This window comes from Dryobates pubescens, chromosome 13, assembly GCF_014839835.1.
Source record: "Dryobates pubescens isolate bDryPub1 chromosome 13, bDryPub1.pri, whole genome shotgun sequence".
In the NCBI taxonomy this organism is placed as follows: Eukaryota; Metazoa; Chordata; class Aves; order Piciformes; family Picidae; genus Dryobates; species Dryobates pubescens.
Genome location: NC_071624.1, coordinates 28863431 through 28889826, shown reverse-complemented (window position 1 = coordinate 28889826; position 26396 = coordinate 28863431). Strand labels below are relative to the sequence as shown.

At 46.0% G+C, this 26396-nt stretch overlaps 1 protein-coding gene across 3 annotated transcripts in view; it reads right to left on the bottom strand.

Moving 5' to 3' along the window:
* SPECC1 (sperm antigen with calponin homology and coiled-coil domains 1) overlaps positions 1-26396 on the bottom strand; it is a 99842-nt gene that overhangs the window by 65135 nt on the left and 8311 nt on the right. For 2 of the 3 annotated variants that reach the window (XM_054166181.1, XM_054166178.1), the window contains exons 2-3: positions 9466-9642; positions 7107-7245 (exon numbers count right to left, since the gene is read on the bottom strand). In XM_054166181.1, coding sequence (XP_054022156.1) covers positions 7107-7245; positions 9466-9612 — 286 coding nt within the window. In that variant the 5' untranslated portion in view covers positions 9613-9642. Of the gene's footprint in view, positions 1-7106; positions 7246-9465; positions 9643-21572; positions 21592-26396 lie in introns of those variants that run through there. The other variant, XM_054166179.1, reaches the window with a different exon arrangement.

The window sequence follows — 26396 nt, the reverse complement described above, 5'->3', positions numbered from 1 at the left end:
TGCACATTGGAGAATGTGCTAGCACAAGGTGGGGGGTGGGGGAAATCATTGCAAGAGGAAATAAAGAGAAACTTGGCTGCCATAAACTGATTCTGGAATGTCAAATTTATCTGCCTCAGCTCTGCAGCCATCACTTTAGAGGTTAGTGGGTGAAACCTTCTACAATGATGCTGAAACTTAGCCTGAGTACTTGCTACCTTGAGCAATCACAGGGGGAGAACTATTTGGCTAAGGTAGACTAGAATAGAATAGACTAGAATAGACCAGACCAGGTTGGAAGAGACCTTCAAGATCATTGTGTCCAACCCATCATCCAACACCACCCAATCAACTAAACTATGCAACCAAGCATCCTGTCAATCCTCGCCCTGAACACCCCCAGCGACAGCAACCCCACCACCTCCTCGGGCAGCCCATTCCAGCGGGCAATCACTCTCTCTGAGTAAAACTTCCTCCTAACCTCCAGCCTAAACCTCCCCTGACGCAGCCTGAGACTGTGTCCTCTTGTTCTGGTACTGGTTGCTTGGGAGAAGAGACCAACCTCTGCCTCACTACAACCCCCCTTCAGATAGTTGTAGAGAGCAATAAGGTCACCCCTGAGTCTCCACCTCTCCAGGCTCAGCAACCCCAGCTCCCTCAGTCTCTCCTCATAGGGCCTGTGCTCCAAGCCCCTCACCAACCTTGTCACCCTGTAATGTCAGAAAGGTTAAGGTACAGATTCACACTTGCACCAAGGTGTTTTAACCAGCCATGCAGACACTTCCAAAAGTGTTTAGGTGCCCATATGCACATCCAGCTGCACAGAGAGCTGTGGATGTAAACACAGAAATGTATTTCCACGTTATTTCCCATGTTAAATCCCTGCAGCACACCTTGCCTGTTTGAATGACATCTTGAAAAAGCAAATTTGGGGTTTGTTTGGTTTGTGGGTTTTTTTTAAGTCTTCCTTTCCTTTTTCACATTTGTTCTGGAGCTAGAATCTCTTTTTGTCTTGAACAATTTTGCAAGAGCTGTGCCTTTCACCTGCAAAGGGCAGAAAAAAATGCGGTCAGCTTTGCAGGTGAAGTTTTGGAGCATATTTATTGTTCCTGGGAAACTCCAGATGAGATCACTCACTTGGTTTCTAGTGAAGAATTGTGGGCTAGAACACAGCAACCTCATTAGTGCCTCTCTCACTTCTCTCTTTCACAACAGAGACTGAGACAGTAACGAGACCGAATGCGAAGTGCAGCAGCCTTCCCACAAACCTGTGGCAGCCCTTTGATGTGGCAGATCACAAAAAGCAGGCCCTGTCAAAAACTGATGGATGGGAGAGCAAAAAGGACCCCAAGGTCAGAGAGCTGTCCTTCAAAAGAAATCACTTTCCTTTTTCCTGTCCTAATTAGGGTGTATTAGCATCTGATGAGCTGTCAAAGGCTTTGGGGTTGTGGGTTTTTTTCAGTGATATTTTTAAAGGCAGGTGGTTTGCTTGGGTTTTCTAAATAAAGGTAAAAGACTTCTCTTAATTTTTCTGACCAGGCAGAGAAGGCTTCTGACCTGGCTTAGCTCTACACTGACCAAAACCCCACATCAAGAAGTGGCACTTGCCAAGCAGAGAAGTTAGCAGAAAGCAGACAGTAGGTCTCTCTGTGCACTGCTCTCAAACAGGAAATCTTGAGATGACAATGCTATAAATGTGCAGGAAGCTCTGAAATCTGGAGTCTGCCACATTGTCAGTTCTGATGGGAAAGGAGCACATCTAACGAGTGATACATGCACTAAAAATCATACACCTCAGTCTCTCCTAAGATCAACCACAGCTGTACTACTTCCAGTTGCCCAAGTGGCACTTGTACTTCCCCAGTTCTAGCACCAATACTTGCAGTGGCCAGTTGGCCTCATGGAGTTAAAGCCTGTTTCTGAACATCATCACTATCAACACAGAAAACCTCCAGGCAGCACTTCTAGAGGGAAATCAAGATTTCCTTCTTTTTACCTAAACTTCATAGCAAACAAGCAGTGGTGGATAAATGGATTAATGGTATGTGTTCTACTAGAGCTAGGCAGGAATTGAAGGTATCCAGGTATCATATTTACACATTGGAGCAAACTGACAACTGGGCAGGACCATGAGTGGCAATTCACAGGAAAACTGATTTAAATGGAAGCCATCCTTATTGGAACAGATCTTTGTTCAAAGCAAACTGTTTCACAAGAGAGTATCATGTGCTCAAGAGGGGATTGGATGTGGCACTTAGTGCCATGGTCTAGTAGTCATGAGGTCTTGGGTGACAGGTTGGACTTGATGATCTCTGAGGTCTTTCCCAACCTTATTGATCCTATGATCATCTTCAGATTCTTCTATAGCCTTAATTTCTCAGCATTTTTATTTTACTATTTCATTTACTTATTACAGCTTCTTATAACACTTATTATAGCTTATTATAACACTGTGCTTTGTACAGCTTCATTTCTAACTCTGGCACCCTTCCACTCTGGGATTAGTAGCTTTTGTCCAGGTAGCCTGCAGAGTTCAGAGCCTCACCACTAGATGCCGAGGAGATAATTGAAACTCTTAATATCTTTGAGTTTGCCCTCTTTCTGCTTCCGTACTGCCACTGCCTCCAACCATTGATGTCAATCAGCTCAGCAGGCACACACAGAGAGCAACATGCTTTTGTTGCTTTGCCTGAAAATGTGTGCCAGTTCTGGGTATTCCTATTCGATGCCTAAAAATAAAAGGCAATTTCCAAAGGAGCATGGAATGGCACAGTAGGCCATCCCTCACACACCTGCTGGCATCTTCTCCTGGCCTCCAGAGATAGAACACATCCCATAAGCATTGTGAGAAAGTATAGCACCTGTCTTCTGACGTGGTTCAAGCTTCAGAGAGAGCCTGAGCTTGTCAGTAAAATACCCTGGATTTCCAGAAATAGTAAGTTAGGTGATTATAGCATTGTTATTGACAGCTTCCTACTCCTTGGGGCAAATTCAATAGGTCTGTATAGATAGAGACTTTATTTAGCAATGAAGAAAGCTGATGAAGCAGCCCAAGATAAAGTACAGAGATCTCTGACTTACATGTCAAGGATAACAGAGTCTTCATATAGGAGGTGGTAGAGCTTGACATAATCATCAATGTATCTGTGAGCAATGGGCATGCCTGAAATACTCTGAATGCTTTCAGACTACATGCTGACAGCCCAGCCCAGCCACACATCACAGCTTTATCTCTTTTCTGATGTCCAGCACAACACTTTTTTGTGTGGTTCTGGTCAAACCTGATAGAAAATAGCTGCTGGCACTGAAATAAGATCAAGGAAACACAGACACACTTGAACTAGACAGCCTGGAGGCACATTTTCAGAAGGTGCTTGAATTGGAAGCTGATAGGGAAGCAAATGACAGAACTGAGAGCAAGGATTGGGAATGACTGCCAGGATCCATTGGGCAAGTAATTTCACCTGTCTGAACCTCCAATTTTCCATCTGCATTCCTGTATTACCATGCAATGCTCTTCCCGAGAGGTATCTGATGGCCTGAGAGCCTGTGACATGGTGTGAAACTGCATCATTTATTTGGGGTGCAAACTTCAAAGGATCAGAAACTGAAAACTCACCAATTTCCTAGAATTCTGACCCTTAACAACAGAGTCCTGGATAGAAAATTTCTCTATTTCAACATTTTAAAATGAATTATTTACTTCATAGATTGGATGGCTTTACAAGTGCAAGCATCAAAGTAAACACTTTCCTTTTTTATAGATTAGTGAGCTCTCCCTGCTGTTTTGCACATTTATTTTCAGCTCTTTTTTCATCTAGTGAAGCATTAAAAGCAATGCAAGAGCTCTGTAGGCTTGGGTTTAACACAAACCCAGATAGGTACTTCAGGGCAGTACATGGAAACATAACACTGTAGATAAGGAAGCTGAACTTCAAGACATTTATTTCTCCCTGCACATCATTTCCCATTACTGGGGGTTCTCAACACTGCCAAGCAGTGGAAGCCAAACATCACAGCCCAGAACTTCCCACCAGGATCAGTCTCCAGTTCCACTTGCTCACCTCCACTCACTTGCCAAGAATGGAGACACGGTATTGGCCTCATCTCCCCTTTAAGTCACTTATGATTCAGTGCATTAGCTTCCAAGAGAGCAGGCAGGGGTAGTTATGTCAGCAGAAGGTGAGAATGAATAAGTGAAATCCCACCAAGGGCAGCACACAAAGAGGTTTGTTTAACCAAGCAATCTGGATGTCAATTATTATCTGCAGCATTTGGAACATGTGCTACTGCTCAAGGTCGACAGACAAACGCTGGACAGTCACACCCAAAGAAAGAAAGAACCCTAAGCTTTTTCTTTATTACCACACTTTGTTTCTTTTCATTTCCCTTACACAATACCATAATACTGAGCACTGCCAGAGTGTAGCTGGAACTAATATCATTTCAGTAAAATAATCAAATCACTCACTTGAAGAGCAGACAACGAAAGCCCAATCCAAAAAAGCACAACCAAGGAGGAGGTGGGGTGGGAAGACAGGGAAGACACAATGTCTGCAGTTAAAACATGAAAGGAAAATACAGGGCTGGAGAAAGCTATCAGGGAAGCCAAAGGCAGTGGGTTTAGAGCAAAACTTCGAGACTTATGCAGTTGGCTACGTCCACAAACATCTGCATTTCCCAGCTACAGGAACACTCTGACTTGGAGCAGCTCCACAGTCAGTTAGCACTGCAGTGTAGCCTTGGTCACCATCAGAGACTATTTCAATGAAATATAGCAGCTGAAACAATGTTCTTGCCTTCTCTACTCGATGTTCCCAGGAACATGTTGTGCCCTCCGTCAAGTCTGAGTTTTAATTTCCCTCCTAGCAACCCCACACACTATCAGCATTTGCTGTTTGGTATTTTTCCATAGTGTGACAATTGGAAAAAAAAAATAATTAGCATTTAGCTTTGTAGCCTTGCTAGTATCCAGCACCTTTTAGTGACCATGATAGCAGCAAGCAGAGGTGGTTGATGTCCCATCCCCTGGAAACACTCCAGCGACCTGCCCTACTTGAAGATGTCCTTGCTTACTGTGAGGGGGGTGGACTAGATGACATTTAAAGGTCTCTTCAACCCACACCAGTCTGATTCTACAGTTCCATATTCTCAGGGTGTTGCTGGATTTCCAAACACCCTTTTGGACTATGGAACCACTGTGAAAGACATCATCTGTATCCTAATATTCATATCCATACCTGTAGGTGGTCCCTCTAAGACCTGGGACAGCTCTCTCTAGGTTAAAAGGAATTTCAGAGGGGTAGCACATACATCCCTAGTGTTTACCTACACAACAGACATAGCTCCACACTTGGACTCTTTTTGCCCAGCACTAATATTCCCATTCATACTTACTACAAACACGGATGCAAAGCAGAGCATGAGGTCAGACCTACTGATGTGATTTAAATTGGCAAAACAATACCCAGACGTAACTCGACCTCCACAAACCATTTCACTTCCCTGTATTTAAAGCAGTCATCATCATAAATCTTCTCCCTCTTCCAATCCCAGTTATTATACAGGCATGCAGAAGGGGGCTCTCGATTCCAGTGCTAGTAATTTGGGATCTGTGATACGTATTCCACTCTGGACTCCCTGCAGTGCTGTTTCCCTGGCTGCAGTCCCAGGATCCTACACTGCATCATCCGTCCAGGTTTTCTTCTCCCTGCGTGGCTCCTCCCAAGCATCTTTTGCCTCTCTCATGCTTCTTTTTGTTGGCTGGTGAATCTCAGATGCCTTTGGGTACGACTAGTCACTATTACATTTGAGGATTTACACACCAATTAGCTGCAGAACAGGATCTGTCTTTGGGTTACTGCGAAGCACTTTTGCATCATTTGCTTTCAGGGGTGAGGGAAGGTATCTAAAGCTGATTTTCCCCCCCTCCCCCCACTCGAAAACGCTTTGTGGTTAGTACCATTGTTCTGTTATGCAGCCAAACCCTGCAGAGGCAGTGACAAATAGGGAGGTCATGGTCAAATTTAATAAGATCTCACATTCCCTTGGAAATGCCACCAGGGAGCAGACAAAAGCAGGCGTTTGCTGAGCTCCTGGGGGAAAGCAGAGCATTTGCACAGAAGTCCTTGGTATGCAGATGGTGTCGCTGCCTTTAGAAACAGGCTTAAGACTGGAAAGCAGTGGGAATAAGCTGCTGGAGCTGGGGCTGAGGCTGAACCGAACTCGGATAACCAACTCCACACCAGGACGCTGGGGCTGGCTTTGTCCTCGCCTCTGCCGTGCCCCAGAAACGGCAGGGAAAGGCTCTGCTCATCCAGCAGAGAGAGAAGCAAGCACGCAGCTGACGTGGCGAGAAAACGTTAATAAAGTACAAGATTTTTAGTGGGTTTTAGGTGGGTCTCCCACCCGCCCCGGGCCAGTCCCACCGGCCCCAGGAGCGTCCCGCTCGGGGCAAGCTGGGACGGGACAGCAGCGCCCCCGTGTGGCCGCTCGGGGCCCTCGCAGGCCGCACAGCCCCGGCCCCAGCCCCCTCAGGAAGGTCAGACCCACGCAGGGCTCCTGGAAACCCACTTTGAACTTTAGAGCACTGGCTTGTGGAGTCAGCGAAAGACCAGGCTGCAAGGGACGGTGTGTCCCGGCCTGGGAAATTAATTGCAAACTCAGGGAGAGTCCTAGGCTTGGGTCGAGAGGACCTTCAGAGCTCATCCAGTCACCAACAAGAGCAGGTTGCTAAGAGCCCCAAACAACCTGACCTGGAATGGTTCCAGGGATGGGGCATCCCCCACCTCTCTGGCTGACCTGGGCCAGTGTCTCACCACCCTCTGCATGAAAAAAATAGTCCTCTTTCCCTCTAATCCAAATCTCCCTCTTTTAGTTTCAAATCATCGCCCTGTCACAACAGGCCCTGCTAAAATACCTGTCCCCACCTTTCTTACCAGCCCCTTCAAACTGAAAGGCCACTATAAAGGTCTCCCTGGAGCCTTTCTCCAGGCTGAACAACTCCAATTGTCTAAGCCTGTACTCAGGGCAGAGGGGTTCCAGCCCTCTGACCCTTTGTTTTGGCAAACCCAGCAGCACTCATAGCTTGCTTCATAGATTCTGGAAGATGGTTTCTTTGTCTCTACCTGTGCTGGGCTTCAGCCGACCCTCTGCAAGCTCCGAAATGGCTCCTGTCGTAATGGTCTTCTTCAGTCTAGAGACTCCAGAAGCCACTGCTGCTGCCCCTGGTTTTGTTAGCATGTCATCACTGCTTGCCCTCTTCAGCTGCAACAGAGAGATTTTTGTGAGCAACCAGAAGATTCAGACTCATCAAGTACTTAAGAATGCAAGGTTCCTAGAAGAAAAGGAACGTTTCCATACAGTAACTCAAGGGGAATGTTGCTTTGATTAGTGTACTACATTTTCTAGTCATTTTTGTATTTGGTTCATATTCTAGACACTTGTGAAGTGAGGCAAGAGACACTTCTGCTTCAACAGTGAAGAATGAACATGGGGAAGACTGTTCAAGTAAGCAAATAACTGAAAAGCTGGGAGAAAATAGATCACAGGAATACACTTCAAGCAGCCCCAGCTTCTCAGCATTCACCATATTTTCTCACTGGTTTACATTTGGACCTGTGTAGGTGAGTGCCAGCTGCAGAACCTGACACACCAAGTAGGTCAAAGCAGCAAATAATTGGCCCTTAAGAGGTCTGTCAAAAAAGATCTGACAGTTCTTGTCTCTCCACTTAGGAACATGTTGTATGCTCCAATGGTGACCTTAGCTCCCATGAATAGGGATCCAAGTCATTCCAATAGCAAGCAGCTGCCAGTTGATAAGGTGCTTGGTTGCATGGTTTAGTTGAGTAGGTGGTGTTGGACGATGGGTTGGAGGCAATGATCTTGAAGGTCTTTTCCAGCCTGGTTTATTCTATTCTTTCCCATATTTATCAAACAGGAGTCCCCAGGCTTTGAGGCCTCAGGTTCTGTGACATGCACAAAGAACATGCTGGAGACCCAAGCCAAAATCTGAAAATCACCTAGCTGAGAAGCCCAAGCTGCTGCAATAAAATGCAAGAGCAGCCAGGGCAAGATCTAACACAATTCCCAGCTGGAAAGCCCTTATCTTAAAGGTGGTATGGCTTCAGCTGTCTGCCCTCCTTGCTTGTGGAAAAGCAGCGAGCAAAGATCGCCAATGAGCTCATGGCAGGAGCTGAAGCTTTGTTTTACTCAAGACTGTAGGATTCACTAGAAGAGAAACGGAGAAATCTGCTCAGGAGGAAGCCTTTTGTTTTTTCAGCTGTCCACAGAAAAGGAAAACAAAACTTGTTTTCAGAATATATAAGCAGGGTGGGGGGAAGGAAATCTGTAGATAAATGTTTCATAAACTTGGAAGAAGCTAAACTGTCTGCTTTACAGGGTGTTTCACACTATGGGGGGGGTGGTTCAAACACACTGGCAGATATCACTGATTCCCTCAAGAAAGCCTTTTTGTACATGAGAAAGCAACTGTGTGGTCTTTCCTGGGAGGGGGGGGTGTTGTGGTAAAAGCAAGGTTGCTGGAAATGGATACAAGAAACCCACGCAACACCAGCCCCATGAAGGCATGATTCAAGGAGAAGCACTGAAATTATGTTGCTTCCAGAAGCAGAAGTAGCATTTTCTCCGAGAACACTGGTCAGCTGCTTGCCCATTTGTGTGCCTTCCTAAGCAGCCTGTGTACCTCTAGTAACAGCTTCTCATTAATTTCAGGGTGGGGGGAAAAAACCACTTCAAGTATTTTAGAAGACCAAAGCACAGGGAAGCCTCCCTAGAGCAATAATTTTTTCCCTCCCCAATCCCTTTCAGCCTGTGGACACCTAAACTATCTTCACAAATCAAACCCCACTTCCTTTGAAGTTGTCCAGGGATACCCAGGGGTCCATGAACCACAGGCTGAAAACTGCTGCTCGTGGTTAAGTGAAAGGAGAGCACACATCAAGCACTCTCCCTAGTTAGTGGTTCCTGAACATAAAAAATCTTCAAGCAAAATGAAGTCTCTCAGCTCCAATTCTTTCTCCCTTTCATCTCTTCCACTGACTCAGTCTGTGGTTTCCTGGACCCTGCAAGCTCGTAAGTTTCAATAGCTGAAGTGTTGACCAGCTCCAGGATACCGAGCAACTAACATTTTGCCTCCTGGCAAAGGTTTTGGCAGCTCACCCTGAGGAGCTGAACGAAACAATCTGACTTCCTGACCTTTGGAGACTTCTGCAGTCTCTCTAAAGTAATATCTTTAGTGTGCCCTCTCTACAGCAGCAACTGTGCTGCCTTTTTCTATCCCCTGTCTTCAAAGGAGCCACTTTGATCTTGCACTTGCTGATAATCAACCCGATTCATTATAACCATATCAGATTTCCTGGTGAGGCTTTTTTGGTAGCATTCCTTCAGAGATGCTGGCCTCAGCCACACAGCACACACTCCAAGAGCCTGAACCTGGAGGCTTGCACAGCCCCTGCTGGTTAGTACCTTGCTGAGCCGAGATTCAAAGGCAAGTGAAGTTGAAGACTTGGAGGTCTTCATTCCTGTTGAGGCGGTGGAAAGTGGCTTTCCTCTGTCAACCCCATGACTCCCTTGCTTGGTCACTGCACTCCAAGGCCTGGCAGTACTCTTCATTTTCTTCCCAGTAAGCTCAGTTTACAGATACTGAAAGAAATAATAATTTATTATGTGTATACATGCACAGAAAAACAACTCCACAGTCTTTATATCATCTGAAAGAGAGCACCAGAGATACTTGGCATCAGTTTAAAGGGCTGAACAGACCATGATAAATTTTGTTCCCTCCTATACACATCAAAACTCAGCCCAGGGAATCCCTCAGAGAAGGCTGCAGCCACTTACATTCTTCATCCTGACTGCTAACATGAAACAGCACAGAAGCAGCACTGACTTTTGCTGGGACTGTGTAAATCAGAGACCTCAACCAGCCACAGCAGAACACCTGTAGATGCTGAAGCACAATGAAAGAACAACTGAGAATCACCAAGGTTGGAAGAGACCTCAAAGATCATCAAGTCCAACCTGTCACCACAGACCTCATGACTAAACCATGGCGCCAAGTGCCACGGCCAATCCCCTCTTGAACACCTCCAGGGATGGTGACTCCACCACCTCCCTGGGCAGCACATCCCAATGGCTAACAGCTCTTTCTGTGAAGAACTTTCTCCTCACCTCCAGCCTAAACTTCCCCTGGCACAGCTTGAGACTGTGTCCCCTTGTTCTGGTGCTGCTTGCCTGGGAGACAAGACCAACCCCCTCCTGGCTACAACCTCCCTTCAGGTAAGACTGAAGTCCACAGCAGTTGGGACAAAGCCTACCCTCTCTTCCTGCCAGAACCAGCATCTTCAACTGAAGTCAGTCACATGAGAAGCAAAGTTTCCTCAGATCTATGGAAAATGTGAGATCTTTACCTTATCACAGTCTTCTAGAGAAGCAGCAGTTGATGTTGCCACAGCGATACAGATATTTCACAACACCAAGGTTTACAAAACATGGTGGTGGGGGGGTGAAACATAAATAATTCCACTTCCTGGCAAACAAATATCCAGATCCACTATTCCTCAGAGATAAGCTTATGCAAGAGAGAAATCCTGCCAGGAATCAGTAAATACATGTGAAATCCTTTATTATTATTATTATTAGATACAGCTGAGCAAGTGCAAGCTGCCAGCAAGAACAACTAGTCTGTTTCTCTCCACAGGTAGATAGCTGCCAAATAAATCACCAGCTCAACTGGTGCAGAGCTAAAGCCATACATTTCCACCAGCCCACTGCCCAACCCAACCCAGGAGCAGAATAACAATTAGTTGGAAGGTTTTTTCTTGAAGCCTCACCAACCTGCTGAGTTGGGAGTGGGAGGGAGGGGAGATTGCCTGGTATCTCCCCCACTCCTGCATGAGCAACACTTTTCTTCCACAGCTTCATCTTCTAAAATAGACACACAGGATGTAGCTGCATATCAGCATTGTGGAGGCAGAGGCTAACTGGCTTCTTGTCTGCTGAACTGGTAGCCCAGAGATGGACAAAGAGATCAGCCTAGCGTCCCAGCCAGGGGAATGTGCTCCCAGTAAGCACAAACTGTTTATCACACCAGAATCCAGCTGGGCCAGCATGAACTTGGACAGCAGCAGGTTGAAATGGCAATGACAATTTCTTCCCAGCTGAGCCAGTAAAGGGCTGGGTTCACATTTTACATCTTGCAATTTGCTTCATGCTTCATTTTACATTCACAGCTAGGAACACTCTGAACAAATCTGTTTGGGGTCCAAGCTGGATTCCACACTGACAGCACCTGGAGAAGAGGAGGCTCAGGGGAGACCTTATTGCTCTCTACAACTACCTGAAGGGAGGTTGTAGCCAGGTGGGGGTTGGTCTCTTCTCCCAGGCAACCAGTGCCAGAACAAGAGGACACAGTCTCAAGCTGTGCCAGGGGAGGTTTAGACTGAATGTTAGGAAGAAGTTCTTCATAGAAAGAGAGATTGGCCATTGGAATGGGCTGCCCAGGAAGGTGGTGGAGTCACCATCACTGGAGGTGTTTAGGAAGAGACTGGATGGGGTGCTTGGTGCCATGGGTTAGTTGATTAGATGGTGTTGGGTGATAGGTTGGACTTGCTGATCTCAGAGGTCTCTTCTAACCTGCTAATTCTGTTCTATTCTGTCCACCTGCCCAGTGCCATGATGGTCTCTTTAAGGAGAGCTTTGCTGCACAGAGGCAGAAGGAAATGTCAAGTACTCTGCTGCTGTCTTACTGAGAACAAAGCAAGAAAGTGACATTTCCTCTATTTATCCTTTGGTGCCCTTGCAGGGAGGGCTGGTTTTCTCCACACCCCTAACCTGTCAGCTCCTCAATAAAGAAATAAAGTTAGCAGTGATTGGGAAGTAGAAGCATTACTCCATTAAAATTCTTACCACATACAGCATGGAGCCATCCACTGATCTCATTAGAGGAGAAAGAATAGTCTTTGTTGATTGTGCTGATCATATGGCTCCTTTTTTAAAGCACTGACAGATATGTAAGCTATTTTGCAAGGGATAATCATATTCAGCATCCCCACAGTTCATCATCAACCTTAGCAGGCTTTGCTGCTGTACATTATTTAAACCCCCATCTTTCAACAGGCACAGCACTGACTGCATTTATATGGAATCAGAATGGCTTGGGTTGGAAGGGACCTTAGAGATTGCCTGCTCCAACCTCCCTGCAGGGACACCTCTCCAGCAGGTTTGGCTGCTTGAGGCCTCATCCAACCTGGCCTTGAACATCCCCGGGGAGGAGGCATCCACAGCCTCCCTGGACAGCCCATTCCAGAGTTGCACCATCCTTGTGCTGAAGAACTTCTTCCTAAGATCCAGTTTAAGCCTACTCTCCCTCAGCTTCAAACCATTCCCCCTTGTGTTGTCACTAAGCACCCTTATGAAAAGTCCCTCTTCTGCCTTCCTGTAGGATCCCTTCAGCTATTGGAAGGCAGTTCTAAGGTCCCTACAGCTATATAGTGAAGCAGCAGCTACACATTCAAGCTGTCTTCCTGATTACATCTCCCAATTACGCAGATTTGGGGGTTTTGCAGATCCAATGGCTGCACATGCCTTCTGCTTCAGTATACCCTCTGGATTTCTTCATGACTTCATCTCATGCTTACCTGCCTTCAGCTGCACAGATGCTTCCCTGATATCCTAAAAAAAATATTTCGAGTCATCCCCAGCACTTCCAAGTGGCAGTGCAGTGATATGCTTATTAGAGCATCAGGGTAGAAGTAAAAAGGAAAAGGTACTTCAACCACAACTCAAGAAATCCAGCCAGCAGCCTGAGGCAAGCTGGCTTTTGCATGTAATGATAGCTGAATTATGTGCCATGTGGATTTAATAACATTCTGCTACGTGCCAAGTGGATGAAGCTAAAATTGAGAGGAGCAGAGCTGGATTTATTAGTGTTTATTAGATTTCCATGTATTTAGATGGGACCAGCACTTAGAAAAGATGGAAGTAATTCTCCTCATGTATTTGCTTAACCTGGGCCTGAGCTGTAGATAAAGACTTCAGTCTCTGATGTGGGATCTCAATACTTCCCACAAGCCTTATATGTACACTTCAAAGACTAAAGAGAGGTTGCAATCATCTTAAGCTGTTTTCATTCCTAGGTAGGTGGCACACGTTGGAGTTGTTGGGAGCACTGCTTCAGGAGTAATACTAAATAAAACTATGTTTTTTTCCCCTTTCTCTCCTCTTTTTCTTTTGAGAGCAGAAAATCCATTCTCAGTCACCATCAGCTTTCCTTCTCCACATTTGATTTACTGCAGTACAGGTAAACAAAGGAGCTTCGTGGAAGCTGTGGGCATTTGGGTGAAAAGGGAAAGCCTGCAGTTCAGGAGCATGAAATGGCTCACAGACTGAGGCAGGTAAGGAGCAGTGAACTGGCAACCAGAGTCCTTCCTTGGAGATCTCAAATAGCTTCAGCCAGTTAGCATTCAGGAAACCCAACAGCAGCAAAGAGCTTTCTGCCACCCTGGGGCAGAAACAGCACGTACAGGGACAGCTCGCAAGAGATTGCATTATAGCCAGGATACACAGCTGGTATCTACTTGTCATAGACACCATGAACAATGAGAAGCCAACATACTTCCTAAATCTGGAAAGACAAAAAAAACCAAACACAGAACCCCACAACCCTTAAGACACTGAGTTTGAGACACCTGAATTTACCCTTCTGTTCCAAATCTGACACAAGGCAGCAGCTTGTCAGAGCAGTGCAGTAGCTAAATGCAGGCTCTCCTTCTTCAGTGTGATTTTCAAGACAGGGCTAGCAACAGTAGCTTGGAGAGACCATCCTTCTGAGGCAGCAGAAAGGACTTTGAAAGGGCTCAGTCACAGTCATAAACTGTCCTTGAATGAGAGCTTGGGAATGGGATCAGCACAGTCACAGCAGGACGTGCCAACAATATGCTGCTTCAGAGCAGCAAAGTCACTTCCACTGCCAGTCACATCCCCACTGGAGGGGTTTGGAGTGTGCTGTTTCTAAAATCATTGACACTCCAAAGTGCTGGTGTCTGGGTAGCCCTCTCTGAAACATCAAAGGAGAGAACTGGAGAGTTCATAAAAATGTAAATGCTGGTCCTGACAGAGCCTTCTCCCTCAATAATCCTCAGAACATCAAAGTCTTAAAAATTCAGGCCATGCTGCATAGGTTCTTCCTGGCTCACTGATATTTTTTAAGGGTATTGGGAAAAATTTTGATGTGGGCAACGCTGGCAGTTAGTAGAAGGTTTACAGTGGAAAGAGTCCACTTACTGTTTTAATAAAGATTGAGGGCCTAGACATTTCTTTAGTCTGTCCACATGCATTTGTTAATAAAGTCCTTAGAACCAGCCTAGAATTATTCCCAGTCTTATGGCTAGAAAAACTGGATTAAAGCATTTATCCTAATTCTCACAGGCAGTTTGCAACAGCAAAGACAACGCTAAGTCCCTTGGATCTGTAGGCTTGGCTATCCATCAAAGGAATCATTCACCAGTCCCAGAGAATAAGAGTCCAGGAAACACATTCTGCTGACTATCAAAGGTTGGTTTTACTCTAAATAAGAATAGATAGGTTGGTTTCAGTGATGACAAGCAATATCATTTACCCAGCAGCTACACTGTTAAGTAAATAGCACTCCTTAAGATAGCTGCAGAACCTAAGTTAGATAGGAAAAATCCCTCTTGAGGGGCTAGAGATACAAATTTTCTGTATCCCACCTACTTCACACAGTTTATGTCCTGGTGCTCATGTCTGTGTGCAAGGCCAGCCACTCAACAGGACAGGCAAATGAGAGCCATTGAAGTTGCTTTAGGGAAATGAATGAAAAACAGACCGATGAAAATTCATGATTAGATCTGGAGAGTATGGAACCAGATGGCAGGTTCACAGAGACCTGTGAATCACAGAATGGCTTAGGCTGGAAGGGATCTTAGAGATCACCTACTCCCACCTCCCTGGCAGGGACACCTCTCAACTAGACTCAGTTGCTCAAGGCCTCATCCAGCCTGGCTTTGAACACCTCCATGGACATCCACAAGCTCCCTGGGTACCTATTCAAGAGTCTCACCACCCTCGTTCTGAAGAACTTCCCAAGATGCAGTCTAAACCTACTCTCCCTCAGCTTCAAACCATTCCCTCTCATCCTATTGCTAGACACTCTTAGGAAAAGTCCCTCTCCATCCTTCCTGTAGGATCCCTTCAGGTATTGGAAGGCAGCTATTAAGCACACACCCCACCCCCCCCCCCCGAGCCTTCTTGTCTCAAGGCTGAACAACCCCAGCTCCCTCAGAATGCCCAACATCTCTGAGAAATGAGGTCAGAAGCACCACCTTTGCAGGTAGGACTCTCAATGGACAGCAGCCTGGGACTTAGGTGGGTGAAAACCCACAGTCCCCTGTGCCATTTCCCTGTAATTCAGTTACTTTTCATTACACCAAAGGTCAGACTACCCCAGAACCATTACTGCACATTCTGGTGAAATCAAAAGCACAATTTTCTGCAAGTTCTTGGGGGGGTTTATAGCATGGAAAAAAATCTGCATCATGCTTTCATTATTTTCCTTCCAACCTAATCAATCCCTGCTATTTTCAGACAAACTATCAGCTAGAACACAGAAATATCTAACAAGTTCAGTAAACTGTAAAAGCATTTTCTAGCAGCACGTAGGAAGCTATATGGCAGGATAGCCAGCTGGGCTGAAATAGAATTCTTTTCTCCCTTTCACATCAATTAACTTCAAACAACAATTTTTAGGCTTGACAGATGCTTCCATATGACTCATTGTGATTTCTTGACTGATATCAGGGATTCAAGCCAGGACCACAATCCAGGGAAGCTGATAGACCAACACAGTCACTGGTAACGCAGAAATAGATGGCACAAGTTAAAACCTACCTGGCAATAAGACCATGCCAAAAGTTAAACACCCAACTGTTTACTCTCTTTTGGTCACTTTGAACAGCTTGCTTTGGCATCTGCTCCTTTCAGCTCTGTGTTGTCTTTCTGTGTCTATCAACATCCATCCTCTCTTCTCTGTTACTTTGATTTCAGGGTCTTTGAGGCGCTCTCAGTGCAGCCTTCCTCCATTACTCCAAGTGGAGACACTTGCTGGATCATGGCTGGTACAAAGCTTGGCTTCCATTAGAATGGGATTTAAAAGCCCACCAGACCCAAACAATCCATCACAAGACAGACTTTCTGCCACTCAAACACATCTCAAAGGAACAGACAAGATATGCCCACCTGCCAAAACCACATCTCTAAGGCTCTTCTTGCTTGTGTTGGCCAAAGAGGTTCAATTATAAACCTGACCTCAGACACTGAGCAGCAGTTTCCTCTGGTCTGCCTCAGCAGACTTGCTTTCCAGTCTCATTCACAGCTGAATTTCCATATTTTGCTGGTGGAGTAGCAGAAGACAAGACAGCACTTGGAAATTTTCGTGTCCAGACTGCATGCTACAGCAGGGCAAATTCTGCTGGTTTCATGCATGCTTCAAGCAAAGGTGGTTTAGTAGTTGTGGGTTTTTGATGTTAGACTGTCAAGAGTGGAGAAGAAATGTACTACCATAGCACAGCAAGGCACTTAGAGCATCCAGGTGTTTCAGCAAGGAGTTCAAAACGTTGCTAAACCTCCAATACAAGGCAAATAGAAATTAAGACACACAGATGCCCAAGGTCAATCAATTAGTTGATAAAACTACAAAGCAGAACACCAGACTCAGAATTTAACCACCAGGGGCTCTGATGCAGTTTATAAGTCAAATCTCCATGGCCCTTCTCTGGACCCACTCCACAAAAGCTTTTCTTTACAGGGCCCATGGCTCCCTTCATGTACAGTATAAGCAACTACTGCAGAGCCATTTCTCTTCCCCTCTCTTCATGGTATCAGATAAAAACCACACAGACACTGGAAACTCCCCTGGATCCCTCCAAAACAAAGCTAAGAGACAAGCTCATGTTTTTGTGGTAAGGTGTTTCTTGCTTACTCCCTTGGGGTTTTTTCCCCCCCCCCATTATTCTCTAAAACTGGTATTTATTAACCAATACATAAATATGCTGAAAGGCCACAAGGATGTGAAACCTACATCAGAAGCAGCCCAACTGAGGACAGTTCCAACCAGCCACAAACTACAAGTTTCTGGCCATCAACTCAGCTTCTGAAAGCATCCCAACAAGACTGCCAGAGTCCAGCTCAGTAACTGCAAAACTCCATATCCCAACGTTGCTCAACATAAAATCCTCTTCCCACAGCAGCCATCAGGGTCACTGATGACTTTTCCAGGCATGGACAGATGATGAGAGCAGTGCAAAACCTCCTGCCCATCCTCTTTCCTCTGCAGAAGTTCCCCCTAGAGTTTTGGATTTGTCAGTCTTCTATTCTTAGTTATATCCCATGGTGGGGGTGGAATGCAAAAAATAATGCAGAAGTTACAACAAAATCCTTGTGTGTTCATCTGGACAAAGGGTTTATTTAGCTGCATTTCTCTTGTCCTTGATTAATATTGTTGGCCATTTATAAGAGGGGAAACCACAGTTATTCTGCTGCTCGTCCAGATACCCAGAACTGTCATCCAGCACCGTGATTGATGCTTAAAAACCAAGCCAAAGCTGTGCTCTGAGATGTCTGGGAACATGCCCCTCCTGTAATTTAAATCACCCTGCTGTACATGGATATTCAATCACCACCTCCTCCTTCCTCACACTGATTATCTAACCAGCCACCACTGCACATCTCAGAACAGAAACTATGCTACCTCCCTGTGACCCCTGATCTTATAGAGAGGAATCATAGAATCGTTAGGCTTGGAAGGGACCTCAAGGATCATGCAGTTCCAACCCCCCTTGCCATGGTCAGGGACACCTCACTCTAGATCAGGTTGCTCACAGCCACATCCAACCTGGCCTTAAAAACCTCCAAGAATGAGGCTTCCACCACCTCCCTGGGCAACCTGTGCCAGTGTCTCACCCCCCTCATGGGGAAGAACTTCTTCCTAGCATCCAGTCTGAATCTACCCATCTCAATTTTTTCCCCCTAGTCTTATCACTCCCTGACACCCTAAAAAAATCCCTCCTCAGCTTTCTTGCAGACCCCCTTAAGATACTGGAAGGCCACAGTGAGGTCTCCTCAGGATAAGGAAACAAGAATCCCAACTTATCTGTAATTTTCTGCTCCTTACCCCTTCAGAAGAACAGCGGCAACTACCAGCTGGGTGGTGCTGGTACCTGAAGATGCCATGAAGCACAACTGTGTGCTGGCTGTCAGTAAGCAGCCCAGTGTGCCTCTCTGGTTGAGGGAGGTGCATTGCCTCACTAAGGCTGAACAGAGAAGAGCCTGCCATCATCTTTCCCCAACGCCAGGACAGAGCTACAGACTCCAACGTGGCAGTTCTGAATCATGTCCTTTGCATTGCTGATGGATGCACACAAGCAAAATGACAATCAGCAGGGTAGGGTGGCAATAAACATTTGCAGGGAGACAGGCAGGCACAGACAGCATGTTCTCATGCTGGGAGAGTGTACATGGAAATGCCATATGTAGTGGCAGAATGCACACACAGGTTATGCAATACATTCCAAATGTTGTTAAGTCACATCAAAACTCCATCTAAGAAGTGACTCCACTCTAGAGGATTGGGGAAATGCATTTAGGTATGTTGTAGGCATTTGTTACTTCAATGGATGGCCAGCAGGGAAAGCTTACACAGTGCTGACATCCACCCTTTGGAGTCATAAATCAAAGGAAAGAGTCCAGAAGGATAAAAATGATGCACTGATTCCAAACTTCATTTCTTGAAGTTACAACCATGTTGTAACAGCAAAGAACTAGGTCACTCTGGGCTTTCCCCAGTATGACTCTGCCCTGAATAGGTGGCTTTAAATTATGTCCCCTTTATTGCATGTTGAGAACAAAACCTCTTAGAACCATTTCAATGTAGCTACTGCTCATTAATCCAGGCTCTTTGAACTGCTGTCCCTGTGAATACAGCACGAAGCAAGTGACACAGAGGGGTAACACCTCGTGTTCTGCCGACCTGCAAGAAAAGGTTTCACTCCAGATAGAGCAAGAGCTACATAATTGCTGGAGAAATTAAGAATAATTACAAGTGGTTTGCCTGATTATTACCTGTCACTGCATTTTTCTGTAGCATTGAGGGTAGATGCATCTACAGGAAAAAGAATGAGCATGGGTTTTCTGGACTGGCAAGCAGAGAATAGAATAAACCAGGTTGGAAGAGACCTTCGAGATCATCCAACACCATCTAATCAACTAAACCATGGCACCCAGCACCCCATCCAGGCTCTTCCTAAACACCTCCAGGGATGGTGACTCCACCACCTCTCTGGGCAGCACATTCCAATGGCCAGTCTCTTTCTATGAAGAACTTCTTACTGACATCCAGCCTAAACCTCCCCTGGGCACAGCTTGAGACTGTGTCCTCTTGTTCTGGTGCTGGCTGCCTGGGAGAAGAGACCAACCCCCACCTGGCTACAACCTCCCTTCAGGTAGCTGTAAAAAGCAACAAGGTCTCCCCTGAGCCTCTGCTTCTCCAGGCTAAGCAACCCCAGCTCCCTCAGCCTCTGTGGCTGCATGGCAATCCTGACAGGTAGAGACACACACTCTGGCAGGCTCCCTGCCCCCTCAAAGCACAGAGAGATGATATCCCAGGCAGTGCACCCATTTGGGTCTCTTCTCCCAGGCAACCACCAACAGAACAAGAGGACACAGTCTCAAGCTGTGCCAGGGGAGGTTTAGGCTGGATGTCAGTAAGAAATTCTTCACAGAGAGAGAGACTGGCCATTGGAATGTGCTGCCCAGGGAGGTGGTGGAGTCACCATTGCTGGAGGTGTTTAGGAAGAGACTGGATGGGGCACTTGGTGCCATGGTTTAGTTGATTAGATGGTTGGACCCGATGATCTCCAAGGTCTTTTCCAACCTGGTTAATTCTATTCTATCCTCAGCTCCAACACAGATTTCTTGTTCAGCCATGCAATCTTGCTATGCCTGAGCTTTACCACTTATGAAAATGATATCATAAACACACTATGCAGTGAACATTTCTGAAGCTAATGCTCATTCATGTGCTTTGGAAAGGAAGCTCACGAGTGGGGGGGGTGGGGGTGGGGAGGTGTGGAAGTAAAAATTAGCTAACTCAATATCTGTTGCACAAATGAGCAGCCTCACAGATTGCCACACGCCGGGATGTTTCCCCAACTCCCGTTTTCCATCCATCAAAATGCAAAGAAAGTAATTGAGATCTGGAAGAGATCCCTTAAGGGGGCATTTATCTTCCATTGAAGTGCAGAACAGAACACTTAGAACTTAGTAAACTGGGAACTGCTCCACGTTTGTGGGACTGTCAACTTCTAACAGGAAGGGCTCTTTGCGAAGACAAGGAGGCAACTCCAGAAGTGCAGGAGAGAGCAGAGACTTCTGCTTTCCGAATATATTCACATCAAAGAGGAACAGATTTAGGCAACAGCATCAACGGTTTCCAGCTGTGATTTGGGGAACCACTCACGGGCTGAAACCCCAACCTGGTGGGGGGGGCTAAATAATGCTATTAAATCAGAACTGGTGTTGAGAGAAGGTATTCTTGTGTTAGTTACCTGTCAAATTGTGCAAAGAACACTATTTCAGCAAATCAAAGCTCCTCTCCTGCTGAGGTTATGGGGCAGGGAGCATTTCTCGTTCTGAAAGGGTAGAAGAGGAACATGCAAAACTGTCCCTTTGGGAGGAGGGACAGAAAGGATTAGCAGGGGGCATCTAGAACTTAGACTGTGTACAAAAGAAGGGGGCAGAGAATGCCTGTTATCAAACCAGTTCTACCAGTAATCCTTTACTGCTACACATACAGGGCTCCATTAACATCTCCACAACTTGGCCATGCAACATAAATGCTGTTATTATTACCATTGTTATGATGATCAAGCTGCGGTCCACAGGCCAATTTTAAGGACAACTGCTAAACTGCAATAATTAAAGGGTCCTGCTGAGAATCCAAATAGCTCTTTACTGTGCTGTTTTAAGAGGGGACCCATCTGGCGTGCTCCCCAAGGCTTTCACCGATCCCCTGCAGAGATGCTAGCTGCCAAATCTATTTGCTTGGCAGCTTCTTCCTTACTGTCCTTTCTGGACTGGACTCCAAACATGCAGTAGCAGAGGGAAGTCTGCTCGTGCTCCTGCTTCCTTTCACTGTTGGAGCCTTAAATTGCCGGAGAAGAAAGCAGAAACAGGCACAGAAAGAGCTTCACCCCTTCTGTCACTAAAGCTACGTAGCTGAGGAGAAGAGAAATACAGTAGCCAGCTCTGACAGCCCCACATGACGGGGGGGTTGTTGTTGTAGTGGCTTTTAAGACCACCCTCGGGCCATTCCCAGCTAATGCAGAATTGTTTGCACCCTGCAGTTTGTTTCAGGCAATTTAGTTTTAGGTACTACAAAGCAAAGCCTTGGGGAGCAGAGCAGATGCACTGGCTCTACGAACACATCACCCATCCTAGAACCCTTCTAGAGATAACACAGTTCCCACCTCGGAAAGCCTAAAAGAGATTCAAATACTTACAGCAGAAGCTCGTCCTCGGGTTTTTGCCTGCATTAAAAAGCAAACCGTCTCCCACTAGCTTCTGACACCATGTGCAAGCCAGACTGAAAATTCAGGGTTTGAGTGCTTCCCTGAGAGGAAAACCACATTGCAGTGAGACACAGAGAGCTGCTTGAGAAATGATTCACATACGGAAGCAAGCTGGCTTCACCAGCTCTGGCATTCGGCGCACACACGCACGCACATATGCACACTTGCTTACTCAGGGGAAGGAGAAAGATTACATTTTCATCGAGGCAAGGAGGATTTATGCAAATAAATTTAAAAAAAAAAATAAAAATAAAAGGCAGCCACTGGTCTCTCCCACCTCCAAAACACTGGGATGGTTCGATTCATAAAGCAGACCCGTGAAGAGTTCCTTTCGGTATCATATCAAACCTCCGCGGCAGAGCTGGACACTGGGCAGAGAGTGTGAAGCCCAGAGTGGTCTGCATGAGCCAGTTGTGTAAACTCATGTGGTAGCTAGCAAGGGGGGAGGGCATGGGGTGGCTGGAGAAAGGTGTTTGTTAGAGGAAACCACAGAAGCAGCTCTCAGAAGCTTTTATGTTCCACGTCAATGACCTATCCCCCCAGAGTGCCAGCAATGACAGCCATGACACCTTAACACCATTTCTCTTGCCCCATCACTGCTTCACAGCAGTGGAAAGGTGTGTTCACAGAATCACCAAGGTTGGAAGAGACCTCAAAGATCATCAAGTCCAACCTGCCCTCACAGACCTCATGACTAAACCATGGCACCGAGTGCCACGTCCAATCCCCTCTTGAACACCTCCAGGGATGGTTCATGCAGGAAAGATACACTAGGAGAGGCTTCTACAGAAGGAGTAACTGGAATCAGTCCTGAATGACTTCAAGAAGTAGTAATCTATTCTTTATTTACAAGAGAGCAAGTAAGGGACAAGCGTGAGCAATGCTCAGGAAGGTTCCTCTTTCTTAAGCTTTCTGAAGAGAATTTAACGCCTGAAAACAGGAAGGAAAGGGCCAGAGGTCTTAATGGAGTTAAACCAGACAAAGATAGTATCAAGTTAGAGGAAACAGAGGGGATGCAAAGAAATCAAATCCCAATCTCAAAACAGAAACCCAGGGTGTTCAGAACTGGGCTGTGTTTGACTCCATCCAGAGAGGGAGCTGTTCACCCTCCCATGCCTTGGACACTGAGACTGTGACTAGAGATCAGGAATCCTCTCATGAAGTGCAGAGAGGGATCCCAGCAGTGTGAGCCCAGTATCTAAGCAATGTTGATGCTACAAGAGCAGAAAAGGCAGATTCACAACACGAGCCTAAAGAGAGTTGCTGCACCTAGTGGTTCAACCCTCTGCAACTCCTTACTCTATGTGCCAAAGGGGCTTCGAGGAAGCTGATGTTATGCCAAGAGTAAATTTGTTTCAGTTCAGTGTTGGCACCACTTCTGTTCTCACTGAGTACCCAGACCTGCAGACACAGACTGTGTCCAGGCTGAATCTCTTTCTGAAGGTTACAGATTCAGGATCCAACCTTCTCAAGAAGGAGGAACTCTTGCTTTCAGATCTTACACCATCACAACAGAAACAGACCACATCATGACTTATTAGAGCACGTGACCGTGCTTTATGTTTGGCAAGCCCCGTATACATTGTCAGTTAGAAGTCCTACATGCACCTAACATTTGGAGTTGGAGATTATTCACAGCTCAGGGCAGCAGCACTTTGTGGCATCCACGCTGACAAAGTCCTTGCAGACAGTGGGATCTACGTGAACTTTGTGTCTCCTCCCTGAGGAAGTGACACTACGTTCAGTGATGCATCAGAGGCAAGGAGGTCACTGTGGTACACCCAGCAGAAGGACTGCAAGTGGCTGCCTCTGCTTTATGGACCACCTTCAAAACTGAACAGACAGAGCTGCAAAAGGACTGTCAGACACCAAACCCAAAGAAAGAGACATCAACTGCATGCACCCTGCTGAAAAGCTGCTTTGTCTGCAGGAAGCAAACAGACTTTTTGGAGCACACTGCCTCTGCCATTGCAGGTGAGTTCACATGGGCTCAGTGAGAGAGAAATGTTGTCAGCTCAGTAGGTTTTCCAGTCCTTCAGCCAAGAGAAATACAGAACTGAAATTAGGGGAGAGGAGATGAGCTACTAGATTTCCTTTGCAGAGATATTTTTAGCTCTGATAAATATAACTGGAGCAAAAGCTAGAAAGGAAAACACTTGGATGCAAGGAGCTAGTCACAGCATTTACATGCTTCAGCTTGGGTAGACAGGCTGCAGTAAAGTGAAGCACATTTTCCCCCTACCCAACAAGACCAGACAGTACATTTGTTTATTTAGAGGTTTTCTGGTAGCACTTGCTGCTATAATTATCTGATCTCTTTACTTAGACCAATGAATTAATCAGCACAAACCCTTCTGAATTGAAAAATTGCCTGTTTCATGAACAAAGAGCCCAGCAACAGGCTGTTGAAATGACTTGGCCGTGGTCACAAAGCAAGCTTGTGGCCTTGTCCAGGGCCTTCACCATAATTACTTTCACACAGCCAGGAGGAGAGAAAACAATTTCAAGTAGTGCTATCAACTATTTTTTTTTCTGCCAGGTTCTCACCCAGCTGGTGAATTTGGTTGACAGACAGCATAACAGTGAGCATATTGCTTGCAGGCTGCTCAATCCACGAGCTCCCACAGCTCTGCAACAAGGCAAGAGGGAGAAAGACCAAACCCCACTAATCAACACACCTTGCAAATCCGATACTTGAGGAATTGCCACTGGAACAGGTTGCCTAAAGAGGTCACAGATGCCCCCTCCCTGAAGGTATGCAAGGTCAGGTTGGCTGAAGCCTCAAGCAACCTGGGCTAGCAGGTGGTGTCCCTGCCCATGGCAGGGGGGTTGGAACTGCATGATCTTCAAGGTCCCTTCCAACCCAAACCATTCTCTGAATTTAAATGCTCTATGGAGCAATCTGTGCTGCCTGTGCAATTTTACAGGAACAAATATAGATGAGACACACAGGGCTGGGCAGAGGGCAGGATTTCTCTTGGCACAGCTCATTTGAGAGGCAAATGAAGAGCATGGAAAAAAAAAAGAAAAAGGCTCAAAGAAGGAAGAATATTTCAAGTATCTTTGCACTTACAGACATTTGTGCTATATTTAACTGCTTTTGTGCATGCAACAGTCTTAATTACAAAGGAGAGATATTCCATAAACAAGACTATTATGTCAGTAACAATGTCATTTTAAAGCAAGCCTCTAATTCAGTCATGAGGCTTGGAACAGGACTGTCTGGAGCTATAAAACCAGAAGTCATTACAAAGGAAAGCCTGCATCAGACAGTGGGTATGAGTGGAGCCAGCCCATGGCTTTGGGACAGCATTTACTCCCTGCTTGCCTCCCTTTTGTACAGAACTAATACACATTTCTTTCTTTTCTGAGTTCCACTACAGATGTCAGGAAGTTCAAGCAGCTAGTGGACATTTGCAGAATGAATCATGGGGCACCACTTTCCATCTGGACAAAAACACAATTGCTCTTCAGTTAACAAGATGATGCTGATCAAATGGGTGGATATAAAAAGTCAGCTCCAGCAGCTGGTGCCAAAAAGGCTCCTCAGCTGAGAAAGATGAGTGTGCTGGCTTGGAGAGCTCAGACTGTATTCCCTGTTCTTAAGAGACAGCTTAGAAGCAGAGAAGCACTCAGGTTGGAAAGGACCTCCAGTCTAGGGACATCTAGTCCTGCAGTGAGCAGGGAAGAAATTCTTCACTGGAAGAGAGATTTGCCATTGGAATGGGCTGCCTGGGGAGGTGGTGGAGTCACCATCACTGAAGGTGTTTAGGAAGAGACTGGATGGGGCACTTGGTGCCATGGTTTAGATGGTGTTGGGTGATCGGCTGGACTCGATCTCAAAGGTCTTTTCCAACCTGGTTAATTCTATTCTAACTACATCAAGTTCACATTCTCACTCATATACCTGAGGGGCTTAGCCTGTAGCATGGCCACCAACTTTGACCTGCAACTGGAGAAAATATTTGTTGTTGGAAGAGAGTGGAATCATTACATCTAAAAAAACCCAAAAAGGCAGATGTGTTTTATGGAACATGAAGTGCTACAGGAGACAAGAAAAACAGCTTCCTCTGGTGCCTATTGCCAAAAGCTCAGAAGATGAGACAACAACTTTAGAATTTCCAAGGGAACAGCCACTAAGTCAGGCAAAAAATAGAATTAGGAAACTGCCTGCTTCAAAAGTAAGAAGAGTCTGTAAGAGGAGCCAGCATTTTTCAGCCTTTCTGTCATTTCCGAGCGGCATGCTGAAGAGTTAACAGACATCAATCTCCCAAGAGCAAGAAGCAAGCAGACAGAAGGCAGCAAAGTGGGGAAGAACAGCTATGTGGTGAAGTAATATTCATTGTATTTCATGTATTTTGACTAAGTCTCTGATCACTTGTACACATGTTTATTCAAAGTCTGGGTTTTTCTCTCCAATTCTCAAATGGCTGCACTTCCTTCGGCGTCAAGGACAGCTTCACTGCACTCACCCCACCACTCACCATGCAGATCCATCTAAATCACTACAAGGAGGACACTGAGGTGCTAGAGAAGTTCCAGAGAAGGGCAAGAAAGCTGGTGATGGGTCCAGAGCAGAAGTGTTGTGAGAAGCAGCTGAGGGAACCGAGTTGTTTATTCTGGAGAACAGGCAGCTGAAGGGAGACCTCATTGCTCTCTTCAACTGCCTGAAAGGAGGGTGGAGTGAAGTGGGTCCCTTCTCTCAAGTACCACAGAAGTTCTTCACAGAATCACCAAGGTTGGAAGAGACCTCAG